The 22,677-nt window shown below is 44.3% G+C and overlaps 1 protein-coding gene across 1 annotated transcript in view; it reads right to left on the reverse strand.

Moving 5' to 3' along the window:
* Positions 1–22,677, reverse strand: part of CDK5RAP2 (CDK5 regulatory subunit associated protein 2) — a 687,227-nt gene that overhangs the window by 312,402 nt on the left and 352,148 nt on the right. Inside the window, exon 17 of the mRNA XM_069241280.1 lies at positions 10,221–10,318. Coding sequence (XP_069097381.1) covers positions 10,221–10,318 — 98 coding nt within the window. The remainder of the gene's footprint in view (positions 1–10,220; positions 10,319–22,677) is intronic.

Genomic DNA, 22,677 nt, shown 5'->3' on the forward strand with positions numbered 1-22,677 from the left:
GAAATGGAAACATTACTGAGGACTATCTACACTGTGTTCTCCCGCTCCCCTGTAAGGAAGTCCAAGCTGGACGAAATTGGTTTGGTCAGTGAATGTGAAGCGGTCTCCTTTCTGCCACTCAATGAAGTGTGGTGGCTTTCAAGGCATTTTACTGTTGGTGCACTCTTGTGTAATTATGAGGTTGCTCTCAAATACCTTGATCATGAAAGAATTGAGGAGAATGACCCAATTGCTAAATATTGCTACAAAAAACTATCTGACTCAAACGACCATATTTCCTTTGAAGCACTGAATTACATTCTGGGTGAACTTGCATCTTTGTGCAAGTTGTTTCAGAAAAACTCTGACTACTGTTGAAGCTGTACAGTATGCAAGAGGAAAAATTGGCCATATAAAGGAACAGTACTTGGGCGACACTGTCTTTTGGAGCAACACAGTAAGAGAACTGATGACTTTGTATAGAGAAGACCGAGAGTATGATAGAGAGCCGATGTTCTCTTTCATTAAACTTCTTTGTGAGCACATGGAAAGAATGTTCCCAGAAGATGAACTAAAGGAATGGACAAGTTTTGATTTCCATGCAGTAGCAACACAATTGCAGTTTGATTTTGGGACTGAGAATGTAGAAATACTTTTTGAAAAGTATAAGAAGGTCTTGGTCCTGGGTGATTGTGACACACCTGCTGATGTTGTTCAGCACTACAGAGACTATAAATATGTGGTGGCAGACATGTAAAAGACGGATTGTTTAGGACCTTTCAAGACATGGTGAATTTCACTTTGCGGAATGCTGCACAGCATAGTGTTGTATCTCAGCTTGTTGATGTCTGTGCAACTTTTCAGGCTTCAAGTGCAGACTGTGAAAGAGGATTCAGCCTCATGAACGCAATCAAGTCTAAATTAAGAAACAGACTAGAGGAGAGTCACCTAGATATGCTGATGAGGACAAAGGCCTACCTCTCAAATGGGAAAGTTGACTTAGATTGAGTTTACCAGCACTGGAAGAATGGTAAGGACCAGCGAGAGAAGCAAACATGTCACGTATCTAGTGTCGGCACCTGACTTGTCTAAACTCTGATGCAGCTCCTCCTACAGTCCATATGTGGCTTGGGTAAGAACATTTCTCAGTCTGTCTCTTGGCAGCAGCCATATGGCATTTATCAGTAGTGTGTTCATCAAACGGTAAATGTTAACTAATTGTACAACGTGCTCTGTTTGATGTGCATGGCCCTCTGTAGCACACTGAGAGTATTCATTAAAGTTTCATAATGGTTCAACCACCTGATTTCTGTTTGGGGGGTATGGGTGACACTCAACAGGCCATGTCCTTGGCGTGTGCCACCAGGTCACAAAATTGCTTTAATGCCCTATTACATGGAGCAATGTTTATACAAATATCCCTTTTTTTCTTTAGTGGTAAAACAAAGCTATGGGGAGGCAGATGCCAAAGATCTTGGTAGTTATGCGCTGCGCTTGCGTGAATGCTCAATTTCTTGGCACACTTATCCTTGGCTGCTGCGCACAGAGACCTTACACTGCCGCACACAGTGGAAAAAAATTAGAGGGAACATTTCTTATGACACCTGCTGAATTGTCATGTGTGCACCTACAGGCTGTTGGGGTGATTAGCCTAGCCTTGACAGGCCCCATGAAATGATCAGGAGTCAATTTTAGCACATCACTGAGTGTGGGAGGAATTGGACAGTATGCTCAGATTAAAGAGAAGTCATCCTACTCCTGAATAACATGCATGCCAACCTTGTGGAAGGCTGCAGTCCTCTGAATGGCCTTGCTATAGGCCACTGGATCATCAGGGGTTGAGGAACTGATTGGGTAATGTTAGAAGTTGGGGTTACCTAGGGGAACCCTCTGCTGCCTCTGGTGGAGGCAGTGGTGGTCGAGTGCATGGGCGTGGTGGTGGTAGAGGAGGAGAGAGTCATGGTGGTGAGCTGTGCAGCACTAGAAGAAGAATGGTAGCTCTGTCCTTGGGCTTCTTCAGTGCCTGGCTCTCCCATTTAAAGGCCAGTACCTTCTACCAAGGGTGAGGGTCCAGAGGAGGCAGCTGTGGAAACTGTGAGTGGGTGGATAATAAGGTGATTTTTAATGGCATCCATTTCTGTTGGAGCCTTTCCAAGACTGGAGCCTTGATGTCCTTGTCTTCGGGTATTGATGGAGGCTTTGAGTTCAGCTTCTCCAATGACTAAGGTTTTGGCACCCTTGAAGTAGCTCAGGGTCCACAGCTGATGGGTGTCGATGCCTTTGGCCAAAGACTTGCTCAGCTCCGAAGCATTCTGCCAGTGCCGACTAGAGGCTGAAGACAGCAGAGGCCTTTGGCTAACCTTGTCTCTGTGTTCGTGCTTGGAGCTCAATACCAGACTTCCTGGGGAGTAGGAGTAGGACTTCTTGTATATCCTCAATCAGTGAAGTGGGACTTTGCTGTCAAAGGTATACTCAGGGCTTTGGGAATGGCATTCATGCTTGGCAAGGTCCTCTGCACCAGTTTGACGTGGTTGCCTGACTCACTGTCCAACACCATCTCTGAACTGGGTGCCGGTTGTGCAGGCTGGAGCCTGCATGGGCTGGCCTATTCCTGTTCTATGGCATCAAAGGGATCCTCTTCACCAAGATGTCCATCATGTCTGAGATGTCTTGCTGCAGCATCCTCCTGTGTGCCTAGCATCTTTCCCCTCAATACTGGAGAGTCTTCTTGGATCAAAAGGTGAGTACAGGAGGTATTGTTATGGTCAGAGCACAGGCTGAGATTGCACACCCCATGTTGGTCTGCCCAGGGATATTTCCAGTAGCAGCAAGGGCCATTCTTAAAGGGCGTCCATTTCATTATCCAGCAGGATTCTTTTGTGAGGTAGGACTAAGCCAGTTCTTGGCCCCCAAGGGTCTCAAGACCCTTGATAACCAGAGGTGCCTGCCATGGGCAATGGTCTTCAGCGTCAGGGAGACAAAGGTATTGGAGTTTGGTCAAATCAAACACAACGGGAATGAAAGGTGAACAAACAGGCCCATCGACCAATGTGGTTTGGACACAGGAAACTCTGAGCCCACTCGGCGTATGTGCAAACCAGAAGTTGGGAAAAACATGTAGTCAGTGTCAAAGCAGAGTCATCACACCATATCTTGTGACCCAAGAGACTTCTACTACCAAAACAACTTGCAAACATCTGAGCCCAAAACTAGACAACAGGAGTATGCCAAGCACACAAATGCTACGAGCACACATGCAGACCTCTCTCTCTCTACATACATACATATATATGGAAAATGTCACTTACCCAGTGTACATCTGTTCGTGGCATGTTCCGCTGCAGATTCACATGCTATGCACAGGTCCTGCCATCTAGTGTTGGGCTCGGAGTGTTACAAGTTGTTTTTCTTCAAAGAAGTCTTTTCGAGTCACGGGACCGAGTGACTCCTCCTTTTCGGCTCCATTGCGCATTGGCATCGGCTCCAACTTAGACTGTTTTCCAGCAGAGGGAAAGGTAGGAGGGATAGAGTGTAAAAAAAGGGATGTCCATGCAATGGAATATAGATGTATATACATATGTACAAATGTTAAATGTAACTTAAGCGGCTACAGGCTCCTGGGGAGGAGGGAGGGCGCATGTGAATCTGCAGCGGAACATGCCACAAACAGATGTATACTGGGTAAGTGATATTTTCCATTCAATGGCATGTGTAGCTGCAGATACACATGCTATGCATAGACTACAAAGCAGTAATCCTCCCCTAAGCGGTGGTCAGCCTGTAGGAGTTGAAGTTGTTTGAAATAGTGTTCTTAGTACAGCCTGTCCTACTGTGGCCTGTTGTGTTGCAAACACATCTACACAGTAATGCTTGGTAAATGTATGAGGTGTCGACCAAGTGGCTGCTTTACAAATTTCTGTCATTGGTATATTTCCTAGAAATGCCATTATTGTTCCTTTTTTCCTAGTGGAATGTGCTTTTGGCGTAATTAACAGTTATCTTTTAGCCTTTAGGGAACAAGTTTGGATACATTTCACTATCCACCTGGCTATGCCTTGTTTTGATATAGGATTACCAGTATTGGGTTTTTGGAATGCGATAAACAATTGTTTCGTTTTTCTAAATGATTTTGTTCTGTCGATGTAATACATTAAAGCTCTCTTAATATCTAATGTATGTAGTGCTCTTTCTGCCACTGAGTCTGGCTGTGGGAAGAAGACTGGAAGTTCCACTATTTGGTTTAAATGAAACGGTGAGATGACTAAGTAGAAATTTAGGGTTTGTGCGAAGTACAACCTTATGTTTGTGTACTTGTATAAAGGGTTGTTCAATAGTGAATGCTTGTATTTCACTAACTCTTCATAATGAAGTGATTGCCACTAGAAATGCTACTTTCCTAGTTAGGCATTGAATCTGACAGGAGTGCATGGGTTCAAAGGGTGGACCCATAAGTCGTGTAAGTACAATGTTAAGATTCCATGAGGGTACTGGTGGCGTTCTTGGAGGTATGATTCGTTTTAGACCCACCATGAAAGCTTTGATGACAGGCATTCTAAATAGAGATTTGGTTTGTTTATTTTGCAAACAAGCAGAAATTGCAGTGAGATGTATCTTAATGGATGAAAAAGCTAAATTTGCTTTTTGTAGTTGTAGTAAATAGCCTACAATGTCTTGTATGGTTGCGTCTAAGGGCTTTATGTGTTTTGCTTGACATTAGAAAACAAATATTTTCTATTTCTTTGCATAACACTGCCTGGTGGTAGGTTTTCTTGCCTGTTTAATCACTTCCATACATTCTGGTGGAAGATTTAGATATCCGAACTCTAGGATTTCAGGAGCCAGATTGCCAGATTGAGCATTGCTGGATTGGGGTGTGTGATCTGTTGTTTGTTTTGTGTCAACAGGTCTGGTCTGTTTGGTTGTTTGATGTGTGGTACCACTGACAGGTCTAGCAATGTGGTGTACCAGGGCTGATGTGCCCACGTTGGTGCTATAAGTATGAGATCAAGTTTGTTTTGACGCAGTTTGTTGACTAGAAATGGAATGAGTGGGAGAGGGCGAAAAGTGTAAGCAAATATCCCTGACCAGTTGATCCATACAGCATTGCCCTTGGATAGAGGATGTGGGAACCTGGATGCAAAGTTTTGGCATCTTGCGTTTTCGCTGGTGGCGAATAGGTCTATGTCTGGGGTTCCCCAGTGATGAACGTCTGTCTGAAGCACTTGGGGATGAATTTCACACTCGTGTGTTTGTTGATGATCTCGGCTGAGAACATCTGCCAATTGGTTGTGTATCCCTGGAATGTATTGTGCTACCAGGTGAATGTTGTTATGTATTGCCCAATGCCAAATCTTTTGTGCTAGAAGGGACAGTTGCGATGAGTGGGTCCCTCGTTTGTTTAGGTAATACATTGTAGTCATGTTGTTAGTCTTGATAAGAATGCGTTTGTGAATGAGAAGAGACTGAAAGGCTTTCAGTGCTAGGAATACGGCTAGCAATTCTAGGTGATTTAAGTGAAGTTGTTTGTGTTTGGTGTCCCATTGTCCTTGAATGTTGTGATTGTTGAGGTGTGCTCCCCACCCAATCATTGATGCATCTGTTGTAAGTATGGTCTGAGGCACAGGGTCTTGAAATGGGCACCCTTTGTTTAGATTTGTGGAATTCCACCACTGAAGTGATATGCGTGTTTGGTGGTCTATCAACACTAGATCTTGAAGTTGACCGTGTGCCTGCGACCATTGTTGTGGAAGGCACTGTTGAAAAGGCTGCATGTTTAATCTTGCATTTGGGACAATGGGGATGCATGATGCCATCATGCCCAACAGTTTCATTACAAATTTGACTGTGTACTGTTGATTTGATTGGATGTGTGCTAATACATTGTGGAATGCTTGCACTCTGTGTACTTGGGCTTGCAAGTGATGTTTGCGTATTTAGTGTGGCTCCTAAATACTGTTGAATTTGTGCAGGTTGCAGGTGGGATGTTTGGTAGTTTATAGAGAACCCTAGAGTGTGTAGGGTTTGTATTACATAATGTGTATGGTTTTGACACTGTGTATGACCGTTTAATTTTATTAGCCAATCATCCAGATATGGAAAGACATGAATGTGCTGCCTTCTTAGGTAGGCCGCAACTACCGCCAGGCATTTTGAAAATACTCTGGGAGCTGTTGTTATCCCAAAGGGTAACACTTTGAACTGGTAATGTTTTCCCTGTATTACAAACCAGAGATATTTTCTGTGCGCTGGATGGAGTATGTGAAAATACTCATCCTTGAGGTCGAATGTTGCCATGAAATCTTGCTGTTGTAGCAGTGGGACTACATCCTGTAGTGTTACCATGTGAAAGTGTTCTGATAGGATGTAAAGATTGAGAGTTCTGAGATCTAATATTGGTCTCAAGTTTCCATCTTTTTTGGGAATAAGGAAGTACAGGGAGTAAACCCCTGTTCCTTACTGATTTTGTGGTACAAGCTCTCTGTCTTGTTTGAGTAATAGTGATTGTACTTCTTCTTGCAACATGGAGATGTGTTGGGAGGAGAGTTTGTGTGGTTTTGGAGGTATATCTGGGGGAATTTGTGCCAATTCTATGCAATAACCATTGCGAATAATAAACAATACCCAGTTGTGTGTTGTAATGGGTATCAAATTGTTGTGGAACGTTTGCAGTCTTCCTCCCACAGGTGAGGTATGATTTGGGAAGAGATGGAGAGAGTGACTGTTTTGGCTGTGAGGCTTGTTTTGTTGGCTGATATTTTCCCCTACCTCTGGGGAATTGGCTTTTAAAAATTTCCTATAACCCCACCTCGTTGGTATTGAGGCTGGTAAGATGATTTGGATTGTGAGGTGGATGCCTCAGGTATTTGCGCTCTAAAACCACCCCTGTATTGAGGTTTCTGAAATTAACCTCTGTATTGCGTGGTATACAGAGCACCCATGGCTTTAGCGGTGTCTGAGTCTTTTTTCATCTTTTCAATGGACGTATCAACTTTAGGGCCAAAAAGCTGTTTTTGATTGAATGGCATATTAAGGACAGCCTGCTGAATTTCGGGCTTAAACCCTGACGACCGAAGCCATGCGTGTCTCCGAATAGTAACAGCAGTATTGATTGCCCTAGCTGCGGTGTCTGCTGAATCTAGGGCTGCTTTAATTTGGTTCTTAGTAATAGCCTGCCCTTCCTCGACTATTTGCTGTGCCCTTTTTTGTTGGTCTTTGGGGAGATGCTGGATGACATCTTTCATCTCGTCCCAGTGGGCCCTATCATACCTAGCCAATAGCGCTTGGGAGTTGGCTATCCTCCATTGATTGGCTGCTTGCGATGTTACTCTTTTGCCAGCAGCATCTAATTTCCTGCTCTCCTTGTCCGGTGGTGGTGCATTACCAGATGAATGAGTTGGCCCTTTTCCTAGCTGAACTTACAACTACAGAATCAGGAGGCAGTTGTTGAGTAATGAATGCCGGGTCAGAGGGAGGTGGTTTATATTTGTTCTCCACTCTGGGAGTGATGATCCTGGCTTTGACTGGCTCTTGAAATATTTGATGTGCGTGCTTTAACATGCCTGGAAGCATGGGAAGGGACTGGTAGGTAGTGTGTGTGTGGAGGATAATGTACTAAAAAGAAAATCATCCTCAAAGGGCTCGGTGTGCATGGCGACAATGTGGTATGATGCCGCCCTAGCCAGAATTTGAGTGTATCCAGTGCTATCTTCCGGTGGTGATGGTTTGGAAGGACAGCAGTCTGGGCTGTTATCCAGAATGGGATCTAGGTCATAGAGATCCCATGGATCCACATTGTCCTGTTGTGAATCTACAGAATGTACGGAGACTGTGCAGGTGCAGGAGTAGTAGGTGGAGAAACAAGCAGGAGAGGAGAATGAGGAGGAGACTGAGAAGGTGAAAATTGTGGAGGTGGAGATCTTTGCTTAGGCCTTGGCACTTTAGCCGGTGGCTGATCAGTGCCCAATTGTTCTTGAAAGGCCAGCTTCCTCTTAGGCTTCAGAGGAGGTGCAGTTATGATCTTGCCAGTGTCTTTATGAATGTGAATTCTGGCCTGCCTTTCATCAATGTCCTCCATCTGGGTGAGTTCCTCCGAAAAGTTATGGCTTTCTTTAAGTTGTTTCAAAAGTCCATGCTCCTCTGTGTAACTGGGTCTTTCCGGCTCCAAAGCCAGTTTTCTCGGGATTGGAAGGCCGGGAGTGGATGCTGGCCTCGGCTCCGAAAGCCATTTTCGAGGCTTCAACTCGAAGGGTCGGTGTTTGCCTGTTTCGGAGCCAGTGCTTCAGCTCAAGTCCGAAGGCTTCGGTGGGTGGCCTTTCTCGGTGCCGAAGTTGTTGCTTGGTCACCGGAAGTCTTTTTGCGGATGGAGCCATGGCATTCTGGCAGTGGCATTCCCAAGGCATTATGTTTGGGCCTGGATTGGACAGGGGCAGGCGTACTTACATGCTGTCCTGCAGTGACCTGTCTGTCCTCCTCGGCTCCTGCTCGGAAATGGGACCCTCGGACAGAGACTGCGGTGTGGATGATCTCCTCTTCCTCTACGTCGAGACGTTCAGTGCTTTTCAACGCCATTGCCAACCTTCGTGCTCTTCTGTCTCGTAGAGTATTCTTCGAACTGAAGGATCTGCAGGCCTCACAAGTATCCTCTCGATGGTCTGGAGAGAGACTGAGATTACAGATGAGATGTTGGTCTGTATATGGAAACTTGGTGTGGCACCGAGGACAGAAGCAAAATGAGGTCCGGTCCATGAAGCTTCCATGCGGTCAGCCTGACCAGGCCCGAGTTGGGCGCGGGTGCCCCGAAGGGCGAGTAAAGAAGTTGGATCCGACAGTACCGAAGTGTCGATGAGAGGTGATACGCGATCGAAACAATACCGACAAATTAAAGAGTTTTTAGAACTTTTCCGACTTGAACTACTGGAGCGAAAAGAAACACGTCCAAACCCGATGGTGGAAAGAAAACAATCTAACATGGAGTCGATGCCCATGCGCAATGGAGCCGAAGAGGAGGAGTCACTCGATCCTGTGACTCGAAAACACTTCTTCGAAGAAAAACAACTTGTAACACTCCGAGCCCAACACTAGATGGCAGGACTATGCACAGCGTGTGTATCTGCAGCTACACATGCCATCAAACATATATATATATATATATATATACATACACACACACACACAAACATATGTAAAGAACAGATACTTTTTTTTAATCACAAAAATTGCTTTGCCTTTCTTCAGGGATTGTGAAGGTATTGGTAAAACTAGTGTATGGACTGGTCTGTAGGATTGGGTTATGAATTCACAAAACAGACGTGGGTCATTTTTGTAGTATCTATTGCTTCAGATTGAGCCTTAACCTGCAATACACATAACAGAAGATGTTTAATTCAATATCATTGGGCGTCTTTAACTATGCATCATTTAGATAGATGAAAGAAAATTAATTGCTGGGCACGAGGATACAAGAAATGTACTTTGTGTGAACCATTTTCGAATAGGTAATACTTTGTTTTGGGGCTGTATTATTCCTTATTGCTCCGCTTATTTAATTCCATGACACTGGAGAAATTCATAAGATGCAATGCAAATGGTCCCTATGTCTAAAAAGAGCACTGATTATGGCAGAGAGGCGACTACTAAATGTGTGGAACATTAAAAGGAAAGTTAAACCTGAAACGAAGAAGTGGTTAGTGGAGATGGAGGTGGTGTAAAAATAAAGCGTGTATGGTGTCCGGTATTAGGTATGTTGTCATATTCTAATTATTGTATCATATTACTCTAGTCTATCTGTATTCTGACATCAAAATATTTTTAAAAGGAATTCCCATATACACCAACTCTTCCTTCCATCCATTCACACACTGACACCCAAAATGATCAACGTAACCACATACATATGGAATCAACAAAAAGCACAATATTTCCTTTTATATAAAAATTACTTTTTTTTAATCATTGCTACATTTTGCTGAGAAAAATGCTCTTTCCCCCTCCTTTTTAATAAAAACTAAGGATAGAAGGGATGTCTACATGCTAATTTTGTTTATTTTATATGCTTATGCACTCATTCTGTTTGATACTTACAAAACTAGAACAAATACAATGTTCAGCAAAAAAAAAAAAAAAGCAATAATGTTAATCTATTTTTTGTGCTTGATCATCTCTTCTGGCAGGATCTTAGAAGTGCTTCTCAAAGTCCAACACAGATTTGCAGAAAAAAAAAAGAAAAAAAAAGCCACACTCACCCGCCAGGCTTCTCCACAGATTCCTTGAAGGAAGAATATACATGATGCTCTGATTTGAAGTTAAAAATCAGCTCTTCAAATTGGGCTTGCATTTTGGGCTGTGCAAACAAAAAAAACAGATTGGAAATCAATAATTGTAATTGAATATACCAATGAAATGTGAACAATGAAATATTAATTACTGTTTAAAAAGGAGGAAAGGGAAAGATAAGGACCTGGTGTGCATTGGAATTGTGTAAATCAAACACTTCAGGTCATCCCCAACTCCTGGGAAATTTTGCCATCTAGGGCTACAATAGGAGAAACTGACAAAATGTGTTGCTCTTTGTAGGAAGTTGGCTCTGTTTACACCATTTCAAAGTAAGAAATAGTGTGCACAGAGTCCAAGGGTTACCCTTAGAGGTAAGGTAGTGGCAAAAAGAGATAATTCTAATGCTCTATTTTGTGGTAGTGTGGTCGAGCAGTAGGCATATCAGAGGGTAGTGTTAAGCATTTGTTGTACACACACTATAATAAATGAGGAACACACACTCAAAGACTTACTCCAGGCAAATAGGCTTTTATATAGACAAATATATTTTCTTAGTTTATTTTAAAAACCACAGGTTCAGGATTTACAAGTAACACTTCAAATGAAAGGTATTTCACTCAGGTATTCTAGGAACTTTGAATAATCACAATAGCATGTACAGTTTTGACAAAAATGGCAATAAGCTATTTTAAAAGTGGGCACAGTGCAAAAATCAACAGTTCCTGGGGGAAGTAAGTAATTGTTAAGTTCACAGGTAAGTAAAACACTTACAGGGTTCAAAGTTGGGTCCAAGATAGCCCACCGTTGGGGGTTCAAGGCAACCCCAAAGTTACCACACCAGCAGCTCAGGGCCGGTCAGGTGCAGAGGTCAAATAGGTGCCCAAAACACATAGGCTTCAATGGAAACAGGGGTGCCCCGGTTCCAGTCTGCCAGCAGGTAAGTACCCGCATCCTCGGAGGGCAGACCAGGGGGGTTTTGTAGGGCATCGGGGGGGACACAAGCAGGCACAGAAAGTACACCCTCAGCGGCACAGGGGCGGCCGGGTGCTGAGTGCAAACAGACGTCAGGTTTTGAATTGGAATTAATGGGGAGACCCGGGGGTCTCTTCAACTATGCAGGCAGGCACAAGGGGGGCTCCTCGGGGCAGCCACCACCTGGGCTAGGCCGAGGGTCACCTGGGGGTCGCTCCTGAACTGGAGTTCGGTTCCTTCAGGTCCTGGGGGCTGCGGGTGCAGTGTTGGTTCCAGGCATCGGGTCCCTTGTTACAGGCAGTCGCAGTCAGGGGGAGCCTCTGGATTTCCTCTGCAGGCGTCGCTGTGGGGCTTGGGGGGGGGTCAACTCCGGCAACTCACAGGCTCGCAGTCGCCGGGGAGTCCTCCCCGAGGTGTTTGTTTTCCACAGGTCGAGCCGGGGGTGTCGGGTGCAGAGTGGAAAGTCTCACGCTTCCGGCGGGAAACATGGGGTCTTTAAAGTTGCTTCTTTGTTGCAGAAAGTTGTAGTTTGTTGAACAGGGCCGCTGTTTTCAGGAGCTTCTTGGTCCTTTAGATGCAGGACAGTCCTCTGAGGCTTCAGAGGTCGCTGGTCCCTGTTGGATGCGTCGCTGTTGCAGTTTTGGGCTGTGGCCAAATCAGTTGTCATCTCCGTCTTTACTGCAGGGCTTCAGGTCAGCAGTCCTTCTTCTTCTTTAGGTTGCAGGAATCTAACTTCCTCGGTTCTGGGGGCCCCTAAATACTGGATTTAGGGGGGTGTTTAGGTCTGGGAGGGCAGTAGCCAATGGCTACTGTCCTTGAGGGTGGCTACACCCTCTTTGTGCCTCCTCCCTGTGGGGAGGGGGGCACATCCCTAATCCTTTTGGGGGAATCCTCCTTCTACAAGATGGAGGATTTCTAAAAGTAAGAGTCACCTCAGCTAAGGACACCTTAGTGGCTGTCCTCACTGGTGTGTGACTCCTCCTTGTTTTTCTAATTATCTCCCCCAGCCTTGCCGCCAAAAGTGGGGGCAGTGCCGGAGGGGTGGGCATCTCCACTGGCTGGGATGCCCTGTGGTGCTGTAACAAAGGGGGTGAGCCTATGAGGCTCACCGCCAGGTGTTACAGTTCCAGCAGGGGGAGGTGAGAAGCACCTCCACCCAGTACAGGCTTTGTTCCTGGCCACAGAGTGACAAAGGAACTCTCCCCATGTGGTCAGCAACATGTCTGGTGTGTGGCAGACTGGCAAAAACTAGTCAGCCCACACTGGAAGTCGGGTATGTTTTTAGGGGGCATCTCTAAGATGCCCTCTGGGTATATTTTACAATAAAGTGCACACTGGCATCAGTGTGCATTTATTGTGCTGAGAAGTTTGATACCAAACTTCCCAGTTTTCAGTGTAGCCATTATGGTGCTGTGGAGTTCGTGTTTGACAGACTTCCAGACCATATACTCTTATGGCTACCCTGCACTTACAATGTCTAAGGTTTTGCTTAGACACTGTAGGGGCATATTACTCATGCACATATGCCCTCACCTGTGGTATAGTGCACCCTGCCTTAGGGCTGTAAGGCCTGCTAGAGGGGTGACTTACCTATGCCACAGGCAGTGTGAGGTTGGCATGGCACTGAGGGGAGTGCCATGTCAACTTAGTCATTTTCTCCCCACCAGCACACACAAGCTGTGAAGCAATGTGTATGTGCTGAGTGAGGGGTCCCTAGGGTGGCATAAGACATGCTGCAGCCCTTAGAGACCTTCCCTAGCATCAGGGCCCTTGGTAACAGGGGTACCAGTTACAAGGGACTTACCTGAGTGCCAGGGTTGTGCCAATTGTGGAGACAAAGGTACAGTTTAGGGAAAGAACACTGGTGCTGGGGCCTGGTTAGCAGGGTCCCAGCACACTTTCAAATCATAACTTAGCTTCAGCAAAGGCAAAAAGTCAGGGGTAACCATGCCAAGGAGGCATTTCCTTACACTCTTGTAACAGACGTTATCAGAATTACGAGAAATGTAGAATAAGGAATAATCCAGGGAACTGGATGCATTCAATATGATTCTCTTGAATAGTCCCCTTTTCTAAATGGACCCCTAGGGTCAAAGTCAAAATGGACTGATGGCTGGAATTACCAGAGCCACAAACAGACAACTCATAATAAGGATTTAATGGGCAAAGCTGGAAACTTTTTTTGACAGGAAAATACATCATAAGGCAACTCATTAACTAGCTGTCCACTTATTGTTTTTAGACACCATAATATTTTTGGGGGACTATCCAGTTGGGCAGTGCACAGTGAGGATCTACATTTTAACAGGTTCTGGTATTCAAATATAGGCCAGTGAAGACTGAAGGCTACATGGTGGTCCACATGGCTCAGATAAATGAAAAGGTTACTTGCCTGTAAAATTTGTTAATTTTCACCTTTGAGTATGAACGAGTGATTGTTTTTCAACACATAGAAACATATTTGTAAATGGAAAATAAGATCTTATTCACATGTATTCAAAATGTCACTTTTTGAGACCCTGTTGTTCGATGGTAAATGCAAAGTCTGCAGAGGCTTCAGGCGTGAATGTGTCCATAACTGGTACTTCATACCAGTCAAACATATTTTGAATCATACGGGCAGCTTCCAACAATGCAGTAGTTTTCCACCAAGTGGTTTAAACTGACATTAGACACAAGAGCACAGCTAGAATTGTCTTTGACCCCACTAGAGCACAGAAGTGGAGAACTAGATTTCATAGCTACAACATGCAGTGTATGGCTATTGGTCCACAGTATCCTATACAATATGCTGTGTATAGCTGTCAGTCTACAATATGCAGTGTATAACATCTAGCATAAGATGTGTATAGCTATCTATCTGGAATATGCTGTATATAGCGATCCTCCTACGGTATGTTGTGCACAGCTATCTATCTACAATATGCTGTGTACAGCTATCCATGTACAATATGCTGTGTATAGCTATTCCCCTTTCACCATGCTGGCTATAGATATCCACCTACAATACAGTGGGTATAGCTATCAATCTACAACATGCTGTCTATAGCGATCCATCTCCAATATGCTGTGCATTGCTATACATCTAAAATATGCTGTGTACAGCGATTCGTCTACAATACACTGTGCACTGCTACCCATCTACAACATGCTGTATACAGCAAATCATCTACAATATGTTTTGTACAGCTATCCGCCTGCAATATGCTGTGCACAGCATATACAATATATACAATATGCTGTGCATAGCTATCCATCTGCAGTATGCTGTGCATAGCTATCCATCTACAATATGCTATGGAAAGCTATCCATCTACAACATGCTCTGTATGGCTATTGATCAACAATATGCTGTGCATAGCTATCGATCTAATGTGCTGTGTATAGCATCTACAATAGGCTGTGGATAGCTACTGCTCCACAATATGCTGTGAATCGCATTTATAGGGCGTTATGTGTAGCTACCTAACTAAAATATGCTGTGTATAGCATCTACAATATGTTCTGTATAGCTATCCATCTACAATATGCTGTGTATGCCTCCTAAATGACCACACCCTTCCTGCATTCTGACACAATCTGCAAGAAGTGCAGGAAGAGATGTACACCACATTCCTTCCTAAATCTCCCCTCCTCAATCAGGCGTCCTGACTAAATCTAACTCACAGCGTCCCAAAAACTAAGACAATAAAAGACAATACTTGGCATCCTGCAATCAACATTAACCTTTCCTTTTTACCACCTAATTCCCCCTAAATGATTTCAAATTAAAAATACCCTGGGACCTGCAACCCTCCTCCCTCTACCTAATATATTACAAGGCATTATCAAGTGTCCTGTCACCCTCTCACCACCTGCTGGCCCTTGTGAGCCACTCTCAACATATGTGTTGTTCTCAACACTGTTAATGCAAGAGCAGAGGGCAGGAGTCCTGTGAGCAAAGGCACTGCCAGCACAGGGAGAAAGCCTTTGCCTCCTCAGAGACACAATAGACACAGAGTATGCAAAGGAGATAACAGTTGCCTACTCGGCCATATCACCACCACTGCCACACATCCCTCCGGTCTGTGCAGACTATCTTTGGAAATTCCACGGCCTCCTTTGGGTGTGAAAGTAGTGAAACAAAGCAAGCACCCGCTTCTGAACCCAATCTTCCCTCTATTGAGATAGACTCCTCTTTGATGGATGTTACAGGGAGAATGGCACATCCAGAGGGTCTGGAGGTTCCATCGGCAGGGGGTGAGAGCTTGCCCCCCTTTGCTTTCTAAAGTAACACATGGCCTTCAAGGTTGACTGCACTGAAATTTCCCTATGTAGTTATGCACTCAGAGATGTGGATCAAAAGCCATATGCACCTTTCTCAGTACAATCACTTTGGGATGCACCACAAACTCATTTAGTCACCAGGGACAGCTCACTGGCTGATATTCTGCATAAGTTCCATAAACTCAACATCAGAAAGAGTGATACCGTAGGTAAGGAACATATTCTTCTTTTGGCTAATTCTAATCTCAGATTGCTAAACTTGAGCAGTAGTACAAAAGCATGCCGACTCCAAGAAGGAGGGCCTGAGGAGTGTTCTTGCACCAGAAGTTCTACAGTAGTGGATGCCAACATGTGGTTTGGGGACCCCCGGGTGTCCGTGAAGCCTCTTCAGGGGATCCACGATTGCTTAGAAAATTAACTAATATTAACAGATTAATAACCTGTATATAAATAAAGTGGCTAAACGTAGAACTGAACATTTTAAAACGTACTGTAAACCTCAAAGAATTCGAAATTTGGAGACTAGACCTTTGTGGAAGCAGTGCAGGTGCAAACAGAATATAATATGGACAATCTGTGGCTTCAATTGAATTAAGAAAAGCTTCAACATTCCTATTAAAAACATTTTTTTTTTCTTTGCAAATTAAATAGAATGTGTAATCATTTGTGTATGTTTTTAATGAAATTCCTGTTTTTGTATTCTTTGTGTATTGTTTTGTAGTTCAAATCATCCACAATTTTTAGGCCTGGGTCCCCGGCTTTCAGTAATGTCTCAGTGGGGGTCCCCGGATTCCAATAATGATCCAATGGGGTTCCCTGGGTTCCAGTAATGATAAAGTGGTGGTTCACAGAAGTCAAAAGGTTGGGAACCACTATCCTTATAGGATTGAATAGGCAGAATAGCCCTGCCTGAGGACTTGAAAACTGATGCTGTGGGGCCTGGTGAAACTATGTACGGATGACCACATGACTGCCTGGCATAGGGGTAGTTTCTGTACCACATTTACCTTTTATTAATAAGTGAAACACACAAACAGCATACTTACCCCTTTTAATGAAGAAACTAAGGACACTTTGTGGATCCAAATGGTGAAGCCTCTATTCTTCTTTCAATGGATGTAGACTAGGAGTGAACACAGAAAGGTGACACCACTTTTGGAAGAAAGAATGCACAGGTCCCTAAGCACTTTTTAGGAAAAAGGTTGCTATTCAGAGGCTGAACTGACAAGGTTCGCAGCTCACTGATCAATGTGCAGAAATGTTTCCAATGAGCAATAGTATTCAATGTAAAAAGTATCAGAGTAAAGCTGTGAAGATGCTCAAAGAGAGCACGCATAAGACGACCAGATGAGGTTCTACAGTAGCATAATAAACAGACCACGAGGAAACATGTGAAACTCCTTTTAAGAAACACTTTTTGATTTGAATAAAGAGGACTTAGCTGACAAACTAAGAAAGGCAAAAAGGGCAGATGATTTATGTCTAACTGTGCCGCGACAAGTCCTTCCGAGGCCGAAGAAGGTCCAAACAAAAGATCATCAGACAGTTTTGCCTGGAGAAGGTAGATAAGGTTCTCCTCGCACCAGACAACAAAACAAGTTCTGAATTACAGCTTCTTGGAAATGATCCATGCTAGTGAAGAAATTAAGATTAAAAACCAAGGGGGCCAGAGAAAACAAATGCATAGTTTAGACCCTCGCCAGTTGCCAGCTATTTGGAAAGGAAGTTGAAACAGAATGGAGAAACAAACACAAAAACTCAGTCAAATTACAATAATGCAGCTCTGTGATTTAATTAAAATAAAAGATTAAACCAAATGAAGACTCACAAAGTACAGGTCTCCCAAAAACACAGAAATGAAAGAAAAGATTTTAGGACTTTAGTTCAGCAGTCTGAACCCCATTCAATCTATGTGCCATAAGAGGCAGGGATGTAGAACTTACCAGGTTATACCAGTCCAAACCAGAGAACTCGTACTCAAGGAAGAAGACAGGGGAGAAGTGCTGGGAAGTGAATTACTGTTTACTGTTCAACCAACAAGAGGAAGTCATCCCCTGCAAACCAAATAAACAACTGTACCCGAAATATTTTTCACAGTGTTCAGAGGGCAGTGAAAAAGCAGATGTAAAAAGTCTTGGCGGATTTATGAAAAGCTCTCCCCGGTCTGATGAATGAGTGATCATGTTTGGAATGTCGAGTGGTGAAGCCAAAGGCACCAAATTAGATCTTAGTGGGACGGAAGAGCATTTAGGAGCCTTGGAAAACTTACAACAAATCAATGTATATGTGTTTTTCAACTCTGTGACAGCTGAGACATTGTAGGGAAAATGTGGTGACTTCCTACTTGAGCAATGCTTTACAAATTCTCTAAGTGGATTCAACCCAAGTCCACCACCTGAATTAAACTGACTTAGCTTTTCCATAGCTAATATCCTATTTTGGGACTCGGCTACTTTGATTATAGGTGAAAAAGTGCCAGCACCAGAGGGGAAATTCATGTACATGCTTTGTTTTTCTGTCAGGAGAAACTGATCATTACACATTCTGCAATGCCTTTCAAAAGAGTATCTATTCTAAGGATGTTATGGTTTTCTGCAAAGTGTGTATATGTTTATTGCCAACTACAGCCTATGGTAAGTTAACTTCCAAAAAAACATAAATATCCACTTGACTCATGTGGTTGTGTTCATACAATAAAGGCATGGATTTTCTGAGGCTTGTAAAACATTTCATTTATCACTTGTCATCAAATGTATTGTTCATCACAGGGGAGATTACAATCCATGAGGTAATCCTAAATCATTACATCAAATATATAAACGAATGGACATAGTTAAAATCCCAGTTAAAAACAGAAAGCAGATAAGCCTGATCTTCATTTTTGGAAGTTCTGATATGACCCCATTCTGGGCCTGTGGAGTGGAACCTGGGAATGACTGAGCCTCCTATTGTTACCCTTGATGGTAGTGGAAGTGGCAACTCAACCAGAGAGAATCCCTGACTATTTAGAATGCAAGCGAAACTGAGGAAACCAGGGAAGATTGAGGACTCCTTCCACAACCTGAGGTTTAGACAGTAGGGTTCAGGGAAACTTTCTGAAGCATCCTGCTCCTGTAGTCACTGCATGAGAGACAATTGGGGGAGCCTTTTTTTGCAGAAGCAGAGAGGGTGCCAGGACTGATCTGCTGGATGTACTAGTGCTCAACAAGATATATATTCAGGCACACTCTTTGGTTGTGGCACTGAGGACTGGGAAGGGAGCAGGCCACTTGGCTGATGCAAGCACAGGAGAGGAGATTGTGGAAAATATATGTGGGGAGTGATTGGGATTCTCTAATTGAGGCCTCTGGTGGATGATGCCTTTTAGGAAAAGTCAAACCACAGTTTGAATAAAAAAAAGTGTTGCTTCTTCTCAGGAATTCCGGCTGCGTCATTCTGGCTCAGCTTTGCGTCGATCCAGTAGGCTGTGCGTCGAATTTCCGGTTGCAACGCTGGCGCTGCGTCGGTCTTCTCCTTGCGAAGTCAGGCTGTGTCTTTCCGGTTCGGCATGCAGTGATTTTCTCACTGCGATGCAGGCTGTTTGGCGTTTCTTGCAGGTTGTGCGTCGAGTTCCGCCACACAAGGAGTTCTTTTGCAGGAATGAGGTATTTTTGGTCCTGAGACGTCTGGGGACAGGAGGCAGGCTCTATCCAAGCCCTAGGAAAGCACTTCTCAGCACAGCCAGAGAACAGCAAGGCAGCAGGGAAACAGCAAGGCAGCAGTCCTACTCAGAAAGCAGTCCAGATTAGTCTGTTGGGCAGCCAGGCATTTCTTCTTGGCAGGTTGCAGGTTCTGGTTCAGGGTTTCTTCTCCAGAAAGTGTCTGAGAAGTAGAAGTGTCTATCTCAGAAGTGTCTGAGCTGGTAGGGGGGTATTTCTGGATTGAAGCCTGAACACCTAAGCCAAGCATTCCTGCGTATAATGATACTTCTATTAATATCACGTGCTGCAGTATCTGGGAGGTTGGTGGGGGGGTGCAATCTCCTGTGGATTGACTATTAGCATCTTTTCATGCTGTACTGACCACTACTGAGCCTGGAGGGATTTGAGCCCAAATAAATATATGGTTTGTAAGTGCCGCTTTCTAATTTTTTATCCACCCTAGGGTTGATAACTCAAGACCTTATCGATTCTTTAAAAATATCATTAGCATGTCTAAGCATGCTGGGTAGCATGGGGAGGAATCGACTCTGTGTGTTGTAGTAAGGGTGTCAAAGAGGAAATCCTCTTCAATAGGGTTAGAGTGCAGTTGGACATTGTGGTATGTGGCTGCACTTGCTATTACCTGCTGATAAGATGTTGTGTCTTCAGGTGGTGATGGTGCAGGATATAAATCTGGGTCATTCGGCAGGATAGGATCTGGATCTTATGAATCCCATGGATGTATGTCATGTGGTATGTGACCCAAATCATCTTACTGTGGTGCTGGTGAGCACTGTGGTGAAAACTATGGTTCAATAAGTGGTGTAGGAGGCTCAGGAGGTGATGGAGGGGTGGAAGGAAGCACTGGAGAGTGTGGTGGAGAAGACTGAGGATTAACTGGAGCCTTGTACTTGGAGGTCTTCTTACGTGGAGGGGCAGTGTCCAAGGCCTCTTAAAAGGTTAACTTCCTTTTAGCTGGAACCAGGGGGAAGCAATGATTTTCCTTGTCCCTTTTTGAATAGGCAGCTGAGGCTGATGAGCGTCCACAATCGCTAAAATGGGCTCCATTGGTAAAACTATTTCGGAACAATGATTGGAGTCTTTAGAAGGCACAGTCTTGTGTTCCTAAATGTGCGGTACCAAGGTCTTTGGTGGGTCAAAGCTGTCAGCTCCAAAGTGGCTGTGGAGGTTTTTTTGCTCAGTGCCGAAGCACTCGGTTCGATGGATCTGCTCGATCCCGAAGGTGCCTGTGATGTTGCCGAGCCGAAGGTCAAAGCCGAAGACGCCTTGGTTGTTTTCAGTGCCGAGCCAGAAGGCAGGGCATTCGAAGGAGATTTTCAGATCCGACTATGGCCCAGAGGAAGTGACAGTCCGGCGATCTGTTTCTGGGGCTTTTTTAGAGTATTTGTATGGGGAGCAGGGGTTATTTTATTCATAGGTTGCGCAGAGGGGACTGGTTGGCTCTCAATGTCGGATTGGACGTCCGACTTAGAGGCTTCGATGGAGAAGGCCTCCTCCTGTTCTGACTTCTCTTGCGCGTGCTATTCCTTGAAGATATCTGAAGTGTTGTCTGGTGCTTTGGATGCAATCTCCATCTTACGAGATCTTCGGTTCAAGAGCATATTCTTGGATCGAAAGGAACGGCAGGCGTTGCAATCTGTTCATCATGGTCCAGGGAGAGACACAAATTACACCCCAGATGTTGGTCGGTGTGGGGAAATTTAGAGTGGCATCGAGGGCAGAACCGAAATGGAGTACGTTCCATTAGCCTTGCATAGTCTGACTCCACATAGAGGAGTGGGCCGAAACAGCCACGGATGCACCAAATGGGCGGTGAGCTGGCTACTGTTGCGAAAATTCAGACCGACCACAAAATATATAGAAAACACAGATTGAAGCACAAACCGTAGCTGAAAGAAAGACGGAAGAGAACAGTTCAGAATAGACCAAGCCGAGGAAATACAGGAGCGAGAGGAACACATGTCCAAACCAGACAGCGGAGAGAAAACAATCTAACAAAGGACTCGATCCCTATGCATATTATCACCGAGAGGAGGAGTCACTCGATCTCGTTACTCGAAAATTCTTTGAACAAAAACAATATGCAAAACTCTGGACCCAACACTAGATGGCGGACTTATGCAACGCATGTGTATCTACAGCCACACATGACACACATGACACACATTTTCCTGTGGTTAACCCATATTGAATTCTGAGCAAGATATATGTTTTAAAAAACTGATTTAAAAAAATGGCATTTTTAGGGGGGATTGTTATATTTTAGCGTTTCAAGGAAACTAAAGATGGGGGCATCTGCCTTCCTAATTCAGTATTATCATCTTGAAGTAGAAGCACTGCTTAAAAGAATTGATTGGATGGGTCTCCCCAGAAGAACAAGTTACTTACCTTTGGTATCTTTCTGATGGATCTAACTGCAGATTCCGCACCTTGTGAATATCCACAGGCACTAGATTGGATCTGTAAAATCATAAAGCAGCTCTCCTGTGTGCCAACACAAGGTACCATTCAACTCCACGCCGACTTCATTCCACTCCGGAAGTGACAAGCGGACCTGCATACAAATGCCACAAATGCAAGCTGACTTCAGCAGATTGGAAGGATCCATGTGCAGATTCCTAAATTGGGACTGTTTTGCATGGAAGGGGATACCATTACACAGGTAGGACAACAGTGAGGAATTTGCAGATGGACAGAGTATCCACCAGAAAGAGTATTATGGAAGAGAGTAACTTGTTCTTCCGATAGTTCTAACCACAAATTCCTAACCTTGTGAATAGACATCAGAGCAGTACCTCGCAAAGTAGTGGGTCTGTGGAATAGCTCGGACCAAAAAATCCTGCAAGACCGCATGGTTGAAATGCCCTTCCCTGACTATCAAGCAAACAGTACTTCATGAACCTGTGCACGGATACCCACGTAGTAGCCTGACAGCTATGCTGGACAGGTAATCTGTGTGCTAACAGTGTCGCAACAGTTTCACTCTGGGAAAATTAGCCCTCAGAGCTTCTGCAAGCTGATCTTTAGTCAATTGATAGAAGATATTTTTAATAAAGAGGACTGTCCACTATGGAGTTGTTCACTTCTACTAAGCCTCGCACTTCCTTGCCCCAGAGAGTACCACAAAGAGATGATCATCCACCCGATGGTCCTTGGTGTGAGCAATGTAAAAGCTCAGCACTATTTTGGGGTCCAAACAGTCTTTTCTCCTCTTTCGTGGAATGGGCCAGACTGAAAGATCAGTAGAGTAATAGCTTGTGCAACATGAAAACACTTTACCACTTTCAGCAGGAACACAACTTCAGTTCTTAACAACAGTTAGTCCAGATGTCTTACACCACATTTTTCTGGACTGAGAGGGCCCGCAGCTCAGCATGCTGATGTTCTCATTACCGGAAAGACAGCTGTTAAGGTCAGGAGGCACAATGGACAACTATATACTGGCTCAAAAGGGGTACACATTAGAAAAAGTGAAAACCAAATTTAA

Source organism: Pleurodeles waltl, chromosome 6, assembly GCF_031143425.1.
Source record: "Pleurodeles waltl isolate 20211129_DDA chromosome 6, aPleWal1.hap1.20221129, whole genome shotgun sequence".
Taxonomy (NCBI): Eukaryota; Metazoa; Chordata; class Amphibia; order Caudata; family Salamandridae; genus Pleurodeles; species Pleurodeles waltl.